We start from the raw sequence: 15,226 nt of genomic DNA, 5'->3' as shown, positions 1-15,226 counted from the left end.
CGATGATCTTGAGGTCTCTTCCAACCTAGAAAATTCTGTGAACTGTTACGGGGATTTATAGCGTTAGGCGTTTGTGTTTAGAGCTTGTCTGGAGGCTGCGGTTTTTGAATTAAATTAAAGCAATAGCTCTTTGCTGCTATTTTAAAGCATTTCAGTGATGTTATTTATTTTTATAGTGCCTTGTGACACCCTGTGAGAAACACATTGTAATAAATACATAATGAGGCTGCCTCACACTGAGGGAACTGTCAGTGGAAAAAAAAAATGGGGAAAAGCGCTTATTCAAATGCGGTAGTCACATCTAGAAAGGGTGCCACGCTTCCAGTGCTACGCGAGGCTTTGTGAAAATACTTTTCCTTTTATCTGAACGAGCTTCTTCCTCGCTTGCTAAAGCAGAGGACGCAAATACACCTAAATAGTCGAGGCATTTGAGCGAAGCGCAGCGTTACGCCAGGACCCGCTATGCCACTTGCACAGACGCACTGCCCCATGTACAGCTCGGGATGGTTTCGCAGAGAGCTCAGCGCCCTGCGGGATGAGCCCGCCCGGCCGCCCGGCGCTCCCCCGCCTCAGCGCCTCAGCAGCGCCCCGCGCCCGGACTCCATCTCCCGCCGGCCCCCGCGGCGCTGCCGGCGCTGCCCGCCCTGCACGGGCGCCGGGCGGGGCGGGGCCGCGCTGCGCTGCCCGCCCCTCCCGAGGCTGCCCCGGCCGAGCCGCGCCGAGCCCAGCCCAGCGCAGCCCAGCCCAGCCCAGCCGAGGGGAGCGGAGCGGAGCGGAGCGGAGCGGCGCCGCGGGAAGATGGCGAAGACGTACGACTATCTGTTCAAGCTGCTGCTCATCGGCGACTCGGGCGTGGGCAAGACGTGCCTGCTCTTCCGCTTCTCCGAGGACGCCTTCAACACCACCTTCATCTCCACCATCGGTGAGGGGCCCCCGCCCGGCGGCGGTGGGACGGGGACGGGGACGGGGACGGGGATGGGGATGGCGGCGGGGCCGGGGCGGCCGTTGCGGGGAGCCGGGGCCGTGCCCGTTCCGTCGCGGTCCCGCCGCCCTCGTCGCAGGGCCTGCGCTCGGCGCTTCCGTGCGGGCGGCCAGAAAATGGCAGCAGCCGGGCCGCGGGTGAGGAACTGTTGCTGCGGGGCCGAGCCGCGGGCGGGCTGAGCGGGCACGGGGGAGGGGGGGGGGGACACGGCCGGGCCGCGCCGGCCCCGCTCAGCGCCGCGGGGGTGCCGCCGGCCCGCAGCCTCCTCGACCGCTGCGTGGGGGGCACCTCCTCGCCAAAAATGGAGTCGGGTTTCGCGTTCGGTGGGGAAGAGCGGTCAGAAGCTGTCTGGTCTCTCTCGGCGACACCGAGCGCTTCTAAAGCGGGCCGCCGCGGCGTGTTCCTGGGGGGCTCGGCGCTCTTCCTGCTGCTCTACGGAGGCGCGATTTAAAAAGGGTTTTCGGAGCCAGTCCTCAGTTGAAATTGCAGTTCGGGGAAACTTGAGGTGTCCGGGTAACCAAATGTAGTTCAGTTTGCTCTTTAAAACAAAGTACGGTGTTTTGGGGATGAAGCAGTAAAACGCAGGGGAGGTTGCTGGTATTTAAGAGAGCAAAAGTCAGGCTGGCTTGGAAGAATAGCACGAAGAGAAGGAGTAGACTTTGTCATAAGGAAATTGATTTAAAGATGAGATAGAGCAACGTGTCACTTGGTTCATGTTCCGAGTGCTGCTGTATCCTCGCTGTCTGACTCCGCTGAGCACCTGATGCGTGGGGAAGAAGTGAACTTTCATTCAGGCAGATGTGACTGGCTACGTGAGATATGGCTGGCATTTCTAGTGCTTCAAGAACAGAAGTTCTACATTTCCAAAACAAACAAACAAAAAAATGACTTTTCTCTCCACCTTCTCTTTGCAACCATCTTCAAAGTGCTGTATTAATAAGTCCAGCTAATCAGGGCCTGAGTAGCAGTTTACTGAAAAAAAAGGTACTTTGCTGTATGTGTGGTCCATTAAAAGGCTTAAACCTTAATAAATGCAATATAGTTTTCAAAAAAAGCCTGCAGTGGTTCTGTACAAAGTATAAAATGACTCTTACTTGGAAAGAGATGGCTAGCATAAATGGCTGCCTCTTGCTTTCAGTGATCTTGTCATTACTTGAACTGCTTAGCCTCTTGATGTTTCTTTTTCTGTCTCACTTGATTCACTTTGAAGTCTCAAGGACTGCAAATATGATTCTGTTTTGTTTTGTTTTGTTTTGTTTTTAACTTATTCAGTAATATGGGGTTTGTTCTCTTGTTTCCTTCCTTTATGTTTGCTTTTACGAGGGTCCTATTATCAACACTGTTCATTTTAAGAAAGATGTTGATAATTGAGGTGTACTTATGATTCCATAGGTAGTGATTGTGATTTAATTTCAGTTGTGTTTTCCTATCCTTATAATGTGTTTCTTTCAATCCCTTTCCTTTTTAGCAAAAGACCTACAAAGAGGAAAGTTGACAAGGCAGGAAACAGTGAAACTGCTCATACAAAGTGCTGACATGCTTAAATAAAAGCACTCATTTTTTTCAGTGTTCCCCATGTTGGTTGTATTACTTTCAGGTCAGTCATGTAGATCTCCTTTGTATGTTCTTGTAAATGCTCTTTCTCTTTTTCTTTTTAAAGAGTGAGTGCGTGCTGGCTGGTCCATGCTAGTCAGTTGTACAGTCATAACTAATACAACTGCTGTGCTTAGGGGAATTCCGTTTTTAACAGTTCTGAATTTATTCCTTGGTGGGTAAAGCACTGGCAGCTGTGGTGCAGGGGAGAGAGGGATATGATGCTTTTCCCAGTTGTGCCCCTGCCAGTTGAAGCTTTAAGGTCTCCACATTAGCGTTCTGAACTGGGTATGCTGAATCTTCCTGAAGTATAAGCTGCTAGGCCATTATTTCTATAAGTAATCCCAGAAGTGGGTTCTACAATATGATGATGCTTCCTGTAAAGATGCATATTCAGTCATGGTGATTTTAATTAGTACCCACTATATTATATGCTCTTAGAGGTGCCTGTCTTGCTCCTAACAGGACTGAAGTTGCTTTAACTCTAGAGTCCTGAGAAAGCATATGTGTGAGGTGGGCTGATGACAATTGTTTGTTTGTTTGTTTTTTTAATCATCTGTTGAAATAGTATTTGTGGGTGAGGTAAGGTGAAGCATTTAGAGGCTTTTCTTAACTATATGGTGATAAAATGTAAGAAAGAATATTGAAGCAAGTTTGTCTAGAAAATAAAGCAAACTTTATTGCCATGATAAAAGGGCCTGCAAAATGTCTAAGCACCAAATACCTTTCTTACTGTTTCCCACTCTTATTGTTGTTTATTAGTTTCAGTTACCAGAGCAATGGAACCTCTTTCCATTTGGAGAGAAATAAGGTAATACTGGCTTACTGTAGAATACTCAAATTACTTAGGCTCAGTGTTCATACTGTAGAAATGAACTGTGGTTGCTCTCTTGTTGCATGGCATACTTGCGTTGTGCTGAACAATGTGTTCTGCAGATTCCCTTCTCTTCTGCTGTCATGTACACACAATTTTAAGACTCAGTCCTTGTAGGTTGCTTGGAGTCTTGCAAAGGGTCTCTAGGCTTCTCTGCTCAAGGCTGTTTATGCTATAATGATGGCCGCACTGCTTTAGACAGTAAGGTATCCATACTCCTATCCTGTGGCTAACAGTCGCATGAAGAATAGGATATAAGAGCTATGTACATATACCTATAATTTACTGGTTGCTTTCTTTTGAAGTTCCTTATGGCTCAAGAGTGTCTGTCTTTGTTTTGAGTACCTGGAATAGCTGGTGTCATCAGCAAACTTTGCAGAGAAGTGAACCAGCTGTCTCTCTCTCTCAGGTGATCCTTTTGGTTATTCTAAAAGATCTGCTTTAAGTCTGTGGTTTGCAGGTCCTTGGCCTTCAATAACTTCACAATTTTCATATACGTTATTAGGAAAACTTCTGTTATGGTTGACAAGTCATGACACTGCTGTGCTCCCCAGTGGGGATCAGCTTTTCACTGTTAACATGGGATCACAGAATCATAGAATTGTAGGGGTTGGAAGGGACCTCAAGAGGTCATCAGGTCCAACCCTCCTATGCCAAAGCAGGTTCCCTAGAGCAGGTTGCCCAGGTAGGTGTCCAGAGGGGTCTTGAATATCTCCAGAGAAGTAGACTCCACAACCTACCTGGGCAGCCTGTGCCAGTGCTGTCACCCTTACCATGAAGAAGTTCTTTCGCATGTTGGTGCGGAACTTCCTGTGCTCTATTTTGTGGCCATTGTCCCTTGTCTTGTCCCCACAAACCACTGAAAAGAGTTTGGCCAAATCCCTGGATAAAAGTCAAACAGTGGAAATATGCTATGTAAGGTTATGTTATTTAGCTTGCTTCCTGAGTGGAAACTTCTGCTTTTGCACAGTTCTACATGGAAAGTAAAATGCAATTGTGTCAGCTAATTTTCATACTTAACAGCTCCTAAAGCAGAAAATCTATCTTGAAGTATCTCACGTGCATTTTGTTAGTATTTTCAGTGGGGTGTATGACAAAAAGAAGCATTGATTTGGAAGTCTTTGTGCATCTTAACTTGCCATTTAAGTAGTACTATCTGAATTGGGTTTATCACTCTAAATAATAAGGTTTATTGTTTGCATTCCTTTCAACTTCTTGTTTGAGCAGTTTTCTCTAAGCGTGAAGTTGTACCTTTAGCTGATAGTTGTTCTGACTAGTACAAAGCCTTGCTGACTCTGAAACAAAACTTGTTGTATTTATTTTTTAATCCAAGATAATACGAGCATTTGACAGGAAGTTGCCCACACAAGATAGTACTGTATCTGAGAGTTGAAACAACTTGTTGATTTTACAGAAGTAACTTTTCCATAGCCTTCATCTTGCAAAATAGGACACTACTCCAGCAATCAAGCACGTGTATGCTGACCTTATAACACTTTGATGAAAATCCTTTGACAAGCACAATTATCAACTTCCCTTTTGCAATGAAATTTCCATGTCTGTAATGTGTAATGGAAATTGTTCTAGTGTACTCAAGTCAAATTATGTCTCTGAGTATTTCTACTCTTCCCTGCAGTTACATGTGTGATAGACAAAAAGTAACTGAAAAGAGAGAGGTCATGGTGATGTGTTTTTTTTTGTTGTTGTTGTTTGTTTTTTTTTTTGTGTGTGTGTGTGTGGTGGTGCCCTTCACCCCCATTAGGCTTCCGTATTCCCATCTTCATTCCATATCTTTTTAGGCTTCTTCAGATGGTAGGAGCTCTGGAAGAAAACAAACATCAGTGATAGACAAGCAAAGAGAAGGGTAAGTCGGGAAGGAGTTGTCAGTGGTACTTTAATAATAGTAATTATAATAAGGGAATCGAAGGGAGTGAGACTAGTGCGTCTCAGCTGGTGCTGTGATTTAGCTCTACAAAATGGAAGTGCATGTCCAGGACTTGATAGCTGGGTATCCTTGCAACACCGTGTGAGGAGGAGGTCAAGTGCTTGTAGTGGAATATGGGCAGACAGCGTTGTGGAGGTAAATGTGAAACTGAAAGTATGATTCAGTTTGCAAGGTAGGTGATGGGTGATCAGCAAGATGTTAGCCTGATGTTGAGCAGACAACATTGCAGTCAGAGATACCACAGGTTAAAAACCTTAAAAATTGTGTCTCTTCTGACTGTAAATCTGATAGTAACAACGAGTTGGTAACAAAAAGCATCTTAGACTTTGATTTTCATCTGCCAGTGAGATTGCCTTGCCTGCCCTTTTGTATTCTGCAACAGGCCAATATGAGTGGAATCATTTTGCTTTTATTAAAAATACTGTTGCAGCGTTCTTGCTGCATGTTACTGTGAAACAGTGTGGCAGATGTCTAACTGTTCTCTGCCTGTACTTACCGGGCAGATGGAGCTCTGTCTTGGCTATGTGTTATCTGGTTATTCGAGTGACAGGAGGGCAACTTAGAGCTGCTTTTGTGACTTGGTTTGAATGCAAAGTTAAGCATACAGACTAACATGAAAGGACTATAGGAACAAATGTATTGTTTGATACAGGCCTTGAGAGAGGTATTGAAGGCACATAGCTTTTGTTTGGGAAATGTTTTTTCAGGGACTTCCTAGTCCTTCTGCAAGAGGGCATCCCTTACTAGAAGTAATTCTGACTTCTTTCAGAATTTAATGGAAATTCCTAACATGATGAAGAATACAGGCAGTTTTTGTAATGATGCTTTATTTCATGTTTTATGATTGAATTGCAGACAAGCGTGATTTCCAGTAATATTCTGTTTTTTCACCTTTAATAAGATGTTGTGGTATCTTGAATGTCCGGTTCATCAAGGTGACTGTAGATCTATAAAATGGATCTGATCCTTTTCTAATGTGAATGAACTGTGAATAATACTGCCTTCAATAGAGTTGTTCTGTATAAAGATTTTGTATGAGCAGGGTTGATCCAGAGGCTTTTAGTTGCCTGACTTGCAACTCAAAACTTGAGATAGCAACTTCCTGTTCCAGCTGGTGTTGCAGTGGGAGGTAATTTAGTACCTCTTTAACATTTTTTGACCAGCAATTGCATCTAATATCAGTTTAATCTTGTGGTTTATAGTGAGCTTTCCTCTGACATGTAAGCTGTGACACTTCGCTTTTAAACTATGTACAGTCTAATAAAACTGAAGTACTGCATGCTTAGAAGACTTATCCTCTGCTCAGGAGAACAAACAGTCAAGCAAGCTTAAGATGATCTGTATTACTTGGCCTGCTGTTGTACAAACCCTACTCTTTTGGGCACCGCAGGGAAAAAACAAACAAACAAAACTGATGCAGAATGTTAGTTGCATTCTCATGTATGTATGGCAGTATGTGTGAAGAACAGTGGTCACTAATAGCAGTCAGGCACCAAACCTGCACTTTAGGAAGAACAAGTTTAGTCTAAGAAATCTGGGAAAGCTAAGCTGGCTACCAGCCAGGGAACATATACTACCACCACCCCCTACACACATGGTTAAAAAAATAAAAAAATAAAAAAAAATCCTCCTTTCTTTCATCTGCCAGAGAGAAATAGCTTTCATTTAATGAAAGTGAATTTGTCTGTATGGTGGGACTTCTTATGGAATCAAAGATGAAGTAAGGTGTCTGTGTCAACCCAAGCATGGAAGGAAGGGGTAAGTCAGAGTAACTGCTGGCTGGGAGAACTTCTCTGGCTTAGCAGAAGTGACTGTAGAGGAGTACTTCGAATATCCAGTGTGGGAAAAGGAGGTGAAGTGGCCATTAAAGGAACCTCGCATAATGTACAGAAAGCAAATTGTAATGGGCTAGAAAGACAAGTATGGCCTTCATTAATAAGTTAGGTGGTTTTGCCTGTTAATTTAGGTAGTAAGAGCCTTTCAAAAAGGCCTATTTAACTGCCTACATGAATAAGGAAATAAAGCAGCCCTTCTTTCCCCCATGTCTTTTGCTTCCCGAACAACAACAAAATCCTCATGCAGTTACTCTGCATAAAAGCAGGGGGTTAAGAAAACATCTTATTTAAAAGAAGAAAAAACAAACAACAAAAAAAAAAAAACTGGTTCCAAAGTCTGTTAAGAGGGCCATCTTTATAAAATTAACTTTAGTAACTTTAAACCTTCTGCTTTGTCTTTTGGCCTGATTTGTGTTGCTTCCTTTTCCTACCTCCTTTTCCTATACTAGGAAGCTCCGTTATCACCAGTTTATGCTGCTGGTGATATCCATATGTTATGTATTGGTATGGTCCCAGATGTTGACCTTGCTCAAGATAGTCAGATCACAGTAGATATTTGGATCGAGTGGGAGTCGTCAAACTTAAAGGTTTTTTTTTCCAAAAAGAAGCAGCTTCTCCATTTCTCACTGGATAGTTATATAGATTCACCTAGACACAAAAGTTACTGGAAAAAAACAAATCTCACCTTCTCGGCCTGTTCTTATAACAACTGAAACAGTGTATGAATAGTGAATAATGAACTTTAAATCACGGTGGCAAGGATACTATTAGATTACCTTTTTTTTTTTTTTTATTTCAATAAGGAGTTTTTGAATCTCTGGGATGCTTAAGATGCCAACTTTTCGATGAAAAGAGATTTTGTTGTTATTATTTAGTTAGAGTCATCTTGGTTCAAGAAGGCATTTTGTATGATTTCTACATCTACAAACTTACCTGACTTACTGGCAGGAGATTTGGGATCATCTTTTTCCTGTTTTGAGGGGATTTTTCTTTCCACTTTGAAATACATCTTCCATTGCTGCATTACAGGTTAAGTCAGTGTGGGGCAGAGTCCTTGGCAGATAACTGCAGCCATTTCTGTTCTGTAGCTAGCCATAGCTTGAGAGTGGACTTTAGAGCAATTCCTGCGCAAGCATGGAGCTGCTGCTCGTCAGGTGATATCCTGGTGTGTGATCCATGGGAGCTGCTTAGAAGCTACTTGAAGGCCACTTTTTGGTCTGTATTAACAAGGGCTTTAATTCCATGATTGATTCAGTGGTATCTGTGATCTGGTGCTCAGAAGATGAGAGCTGTGACGGTGTGAAACCTGTTCTTTTAATATATGCCATCAGTTGCAATTATAGATGGTGGTAAGCTGAATTACGGAATTTACCCAGATAAAAAGAAACCTGACCACAATAGGAAAGGATTTGGTCATCACTCTTCAGTGGCAGCACCTACCCTAGTTTCAACTAGCTGTAACACTTTAGCCTCAGCTCGAGCCTCTTGGTAGATTTTAAATATTTGCTGTTCTCCAGTTGCATATTGGCCTGAAAGGAATATGTTTTTGAAGCAGCTCAGCTAGTGCATTCCTCTTAGAGTCAGTCTATAAATAATCCTTAAAATAAACAAACTTTGCTGTCTGTATCGTAGGACAATTTTAATCTGTTAGAACAATTTTAGATGAAACTGAGTTATCACCGAGTGTAGTTTATTTTACATTGAATAAGTAGTAGATATAGACTAGATTTTATACACTTCATAGACCCACCCCTTCTAAAGCTGTTGTGGAAATCTGTTAATTTTTCTTGTATACAGCAGTAATAAATTTCTTTCTGCTATGTTATTTTACGGTTTTAAAGTTCGACCAAGTGTTCTTGGTGTTTAAAATCATCCAATTCAAAGGCTGCTCAAAGCAGTCTATATATTCTCTTTTCAGAATTTTGAATACAGAATTTGACTTTGCAGAATCTTCTAGCATTTGAATGCACTGTTGTGGTGGCTGAGCTCATAGGAGCACTGTTACAAACAAGTGGCTGAAGAGCACTGGATTCAATTCTTGGTATGATAATCGGTTTATGCTATAGGTTGCTGAGCTTTCAAAAAAAAAAATAAAAAAACACAAAAAACTGTTCTGAAGTGTAGGTTGGCCTAATTTTGATAATTAAAAGTTGTTTTCTGAATGTCCTGTTGCTTTTTTTAATAACAAGTAGTTTATCTTAAATGAAGCTGTGTGGTAGCTGTACTGCAGCTGAGGAGGTGCACGCTGAAGGAAGCTGCAGTTTGTTTAATATTATGAGAATCAGATTTTGGTAATAAGTTTCAGGTGCCTATGAGCAACAAACTACTGTATGCTATGCATGCGTGGCACCTCCGTTCTTCATTGCCTTACCTCCTTAAGCCATTTGGATATATTTATTTTACCAGTGTAGTGGTTAAAGTTTCCTTTAAGAACCTTATTGTGGTAATATATTTAAAGATGTTAGACACTTCTGTAATCTTTGGGTAGGAAAGCAGTATCAGATTCTTTGTGGAGGTGAACAATGAGATTAAGAAATGCCAGCTAACCCAAAGGATTCTCTGAATTTGGTAGTATTTCCTGGATTCTTATGGGCTGTTTAGAAGGAATGAAATACAGATTTGTCCTCTGAAACTGTGGAAGGATGAGAAAAACTGGTTGCACTTGTGTGCAATTCTAAGATAATCTTACAACTTCTCAAAAACATTAACAATCAGCAATGCACCAGGGTGAAGGTCAATCTGCTATATTTTTCAATGGTTGTGATAAAAGACTACTGCGTCTTTAATTGACATAGCAATACAGACATTGCTGAGATCATCTGAAAATGCCTTGCAGATGTTACTGGGGACTAAAGCCAAATGTTCAAGTTCAAAATGATTAGACTTTGTTCTTTTGCATTAGGCTGTATGACACACTGGTATGTTGCAAGTGTTCCCCACCCTGCCTTTTATACTCTGATCTTATTTCTCACTTGGTCATTTCTTAGGTTTACTGAAATCCTTCAAGAAATATCTAATACGAATGCAACTTTCTGAGGCTTTATAGACTTAGAGAGTGCACTGATGTATTACAATAAAACATTCAAACATTCCCTTGAAAACACCACTTAAAAAAAAAAAAAAAAAAAAAGTTGTGCATTTAATCCCAAACCTACTGCTGAGAACAGAAAATAGCAATCCCTGCTGGTACTTCCTACAGCTAACTGGTTCGGATGTTCATCTATGCAACGTAATCACTGTGTAGCTGGAGAAAGCTCAGCTTGAAAGTTGATGTGTAAATTCCGGTTGGTCTGATGCTCAAAAAGGATAAGGAGACTTTGTACCTTGACTCCTTTTGCTGTCTTACAATGAACTCATTTTGACTGTGACCTGTGTCCAATGGTGATAAGTGTCACAGCCATAGGAAAAATATTTTTCTAAAAATCTAATTTCCTTGTAGGTTTTTGTTTTTTACTACTTCTGCTCTTACTTCAGAAGAGTAAGACAAGATTTAGTTAAGGAGGATGGTAACTTAGTGTTTGTTTTTTTATTACATGCTCGTCATGCAAGGTGGGTCTCTTAGTTTTTAGTGGGGTAAATAAGATTTGTTAGTGTGGTACATTCTTTGACAGACAGTCTGAAATGAGACTCTTTCTAGCAAACAAGCCATGTATTAATTTTTCACTGCTGCTTTGCCAATTCTTGCCAAAGGAAGACCTTCACCTCTTTAAATCACCTTTATTTTTAAATTCCCTTTGATTGGATATTAAAAAAAAAAAAAAAAAAAAAAAAAAAAACTTTTTTAAATGCTATACTTTGAGTGCTAATACTTGTGTTGTTTTGTTGTTGTTTTTTTTTTTTTATAAGTTGCATCTTGCTTTGTCAGAGATGGAGAAATACTGTACTGTGGTAGATATCCAGTCTACTGTATGCTATCATAGATTGACATTTATTTGCACCCTGAATGGTTTAATTTCCTGGTTAATTTGTTACTACAACTGCACACCCAAAATAAGTTAGTTGACATAAATATACAGACAATATGGACTGAGTGAGATAGGAAACCTATTAATTAAACTTGAGTTCAAATCAACAAGAATTGTCAACTGATGTAGCTTTCTGATGTGTGAGGTCCAGCACTGCAAACTGCATGACAAATTAAGCTAAAATACTGTAATATAGATAAAAGGAAGGATTCTAATATGTACCTGCTAATGGCTACTAAGTTGTGTTTTTTTTTTCACAGTATTTGGGTGTGCTTGTTGATTCTTTTTTTTCCTGTCTTTTAACGGCTTGTATAATTCAAGAATATGACCCTTCCACTGCCTTCTGTGTAAGCAGACTGAAGACCAAAGAAGCCTTTACCTGCAGAAATTATTTGCTGGTACTGTTTTAATAGTTAACTTTCTCCAGCCAGAATACTTTGTTTTGGTTTCATTATGTTGGAGCATTTTCTGCAAGACTTTTTTTTTTTTTTTTTTTTTTTTTTTTAAACAGAAGAAACAAAACAAAATCTGTAAGCCCAAACAGTGGTGCAACACAGGGAAAAGTTGTAGTGCGGATCCAGCTCAAACTGCTCCTGTAGCACTGAAAACCCTGTAAGGTTAACTCTGACAGGTTAAAGTCAACTGAGGGGGGAGCAGGAGTAACAGTTATGCCTTGAGAGTAAGCTGCTGCTCCAGAAACTAAAGTAGCATAATAAACTGTTTCAGCGCCTCTGCTCAGACCATTCTCAAAGTCTTGCAAGAATTGCATCATACAGGTTTGCAGTAGAAAACCACTGGTACCACTACGAGCATTGCATAGTGATTCAAGGTAAATACTGCCACAAGCAACTCTCCTGTTTTTGCGTGCAAGTCTTTGTATGGCACTAATGACGCTGACTCTTCGTAGTGCACAAGTTTCTTGTTGTGTGAACATATTCTTGACAGTTTTGTTGGAAGTTGCGGAAGAAAATACGTTCATCTTCAGTAAAGTGAGAAGATGCATCCCTGGTCTGTAGTTAGCAAGGATCTGAAAATGATTTGGAAGAGCAGTAAACCCTATTCTAAACCCATGCTACAGTGGAAATGCAAGCAGCTATAGTCCAAACTAAAACATGATTCAGCTCTCAACTCAGACATCCGTGCCAACTGGAAGCTTGTGATTCCTGCAATAGATGTTTTTCAGTCCGTGTCTAATATCTATGGACTTGCTAGGTGGAAATACTGGTATCAGGCTGTTTTGTGTGGCAGTTCTACTTTGGCCATTAAAGGGAATTATCCTGTTTGCCTTTGCATCCGAAGAATGAGTCTAGGTCTGTATTATGTAGAAACTTATGAAACAATTTCAGATGTACATCCAAATGATTCTGGGCGTTTTCATGCTTTTGGATAGAAGACCATTGGGTATTGCGTTTTAAAACTGGGATTTCTGTGATCTTTTGCAATCAAATGAATTATTATTTATTAAACCCGAATATCATTTCAAGCTCTTGTATCCCACTATGTGATTATGTACAAAGTAAGAATTGTTTGATAAAGTAAATTCTCCTATGTCAATAATTACTTAAAAAATGCCATTCAAATGTTTTATGTGGCATAATTTAAATTTAACTCTGTAACCAAAATGTTGTTCATACTTGGCCATGCAAGTGTCCTTAGCAGGAAGTGGTAGCACATGTCACTAGGCTTGCTCTATGAATGTGTGCAGCTCACCACTTCCTGTTACTGAAGGGAAAGAACAAAAGAAACTTCAGTTTCTAGTTCATTTTAACCTCTTAAAAAGTTGCAGTTGCGTTTGTTAAACTTCTTTGTATTGTGACAGATATTTATGGCTTTCTGCTTTGTTTTTCTTTTAGCTTTGAAATTTGTCTTTTTTCAGGAAGAATTTTGGTGAAGTTCCTACTAGAAGTCTTAAGTTCTGAGAAGTTATTTTTTGGGCATATCCTGAATTTTAGAAGTAATCAAAGGAGTGGTTGTATAAATCTTGTTGGTGCTGTAAGGGAAATGACTAACCACAAGAAACCACTCCGTGCAAAGCATGGACTGGTGCACATAGATACCTAACTGCAGTGTAAGCTCACTTTTTCAGAAAACCATCCCTGTAGGAGTCTCTTACTCTTTACACTGATGAGTCTTAGTTTCAGTAGTTTACAGTACGTGCAGAATTATCTTGAAACTGTGATAGTCTCTGAACCTAGTTTTCCTGATTGTTGTTAGTCTCAATGCTAAGACTTCAGGCCCAGAAGTAAATGAGCCCTTTTAAACTCATTTAACTTGCTGTCCATGATACAATACTCTTTACAGAAAGAAAAAAAAGCAAAACAACAACAAATAACAACACATGCATTTGTGCTTTTATCACCATTGAGGCCAAAAAGAAAGTCAAGGTCATTCATTTTCAGACATAAGTACAATTAAGTGTGATTTCAGCAGGTGTTGCACCTATTTAGAAAAATCTTTACAGCAAGACACAAAATTATATTAAACATACATGTAGAATAGAAACACCTTCTAAACTTCTGTTCCATACTGTAAAGTTTCTTTTTTTGTGAATAGGCGTCATTCCTATGCTATTTTTTGGAAGAATGCAGGTTAATGAAAAGATCTTTCTGCCTGTACATACACTAGTGAATCTTTGGAAACTATGATTGTGGCAATAGTCTTAGCATTTTAAATCAATGCAATTAATTTCATATGGTTTTAAAAGTGCTGATGTTCTGTTTCTGCTGATAATGTGCATTCTAACTAATGGGCCAGACTGTGTATCCATAGCACATCAATATTTGAAAGTTGAAACTTAGTATTTTCAGGATATTAAAATATTAATATCACATGCGAGAAGAACGAAAGTCAAGTAGTTAATGAATGTCTATATTTCATGTTCAAATGCTATTATAGTAAATTAAAATAAAAATATTGTAGCTTATTTCCAGGGCTTCCTGTTTAAGCTGTGGATAAATTAATGAAGCTAGAAACAGCATTCTCCCAGTTAAGATACTCTTGATAATTGCCACTTAAATTACACTTCAGAAAAGAGGAGAAAGGAGAAGGGGGGGAAAAAAAAGTGTCTTCTACACATTATGTCTAGATATCAAGTAGTTGTTTAAGATCCAGTGAAAGAAAAATGGGCCATTAACTTCAAATCAGATTAACTAGGGGAGGAGACTGCCCTGGGATTCAAGAATCAGTCAGACAGTGGAATTTGAGCGATCTCAATTTGAGTTGTATTACAGTAAAGGTTTAGATATGCGAAAGTTAAAATAGCGTAGTTAAAATGCTAGTCTGTTTGGAAATCTTGTCCTTGCTTCATAAATTAATTTGATGATCCCTCTAAGCCTTAAGAGATATTAAGCTCTTCTGAATTACTGCCTTCTCTCTGCTCCCCACCACTTAAAATCTGTCTTCCAAATCAATCATAGAACTGATGGGTACCATGTGGAAGAGTAAGGGGGCAAAGGAGAGAAATGCTTTCTTGATCGTTTCTGAAGCTGTCTAGAAAATCTGAGTTATTCGTGCACTGGTATCCTTGATATCCTTGCTTTGGACATCTTCAGTAACTATCTGTATAGCTTTTATTTCCTGTGATCCTTCGCACTTGACTGTGATGTCTGGCTGGCTTACATAAAGTGTTGCAAGAAAAGCAGCTAAAGAGCCATAGTATATTGTTTTTTCTCAGAGCTAGCAGATGTCCTAGGGATTCTAATTTAATTGTAGGGACTAGTCAAAAGTTGAGAAAAATACACATTCAAACTAATGACCTTGTTGGAGGAAAGCAGACAAGTTTTGAGATTAAATCTTCCCATAATCCTGACCGATTTTATCAGTGATTCTGAGCTCGGTGCGTTTTCATTAAGGAGAATAATTTTGATACTTTGGATAAAGCCGAGGACGTGCATCTCTCACTTCCTAGTGTGTGCAAGAAATGACCGTTTCAGAAATATTTTTTCCCTACGTTTGCACTTACCAAATTGCCCAGAGAAAATTGAATGCTTCCTTTTCATTTATTACAAAATTCAGAGTGTTTTTTTCTCTGGC

At 40.2% G+C, this 15,226-nt stretch overlaps 1 protein-coding gene across 6 annotated transcripts in view; it reads left to right on the top strand.

The window, feature by feature from the left end:
- Positions 1 to 700: 700 nt before the first annotated feature.
- RAB8B (RAB8B, member RAS oncogene family) overlaps positions 701 to 15,226 on the top strand; it is a 28,635-nt gene continuing 14,109 nt past the window's right edge. For all 6 annotated transcript variants that reach the window (XR_014696640.1, XM_084531617.1, XM_084531619.1 and 3 more), the window contains exon 1: positions 701 to 922. Coding sequence is in view for 5 of the 6 variants with exons in the window: in XM_084531617.1 (XP_084387743.1) it covers positions 799 to 922 (124 nt within the window). In the remaining variant the exon portion in view is untranslated. The remainder of the gene's footprint in view (positions 923 to 15,226) is intronic.

Source organism: Aythya ferina (assembly GCF_964211825.1).
Source record: "Aythya ferina genome assembly, chromosome: 11".
Taxonomy (NCBI): domain Eukaryota; kingdom Metazoa; phylum Chordata; class Aves; order Anseriformes; family Anatidae; genus Aythya; species Aythya ferina.
This window is presented reverse-complemented; position numbering and strand designations above follow the sequence as displayed.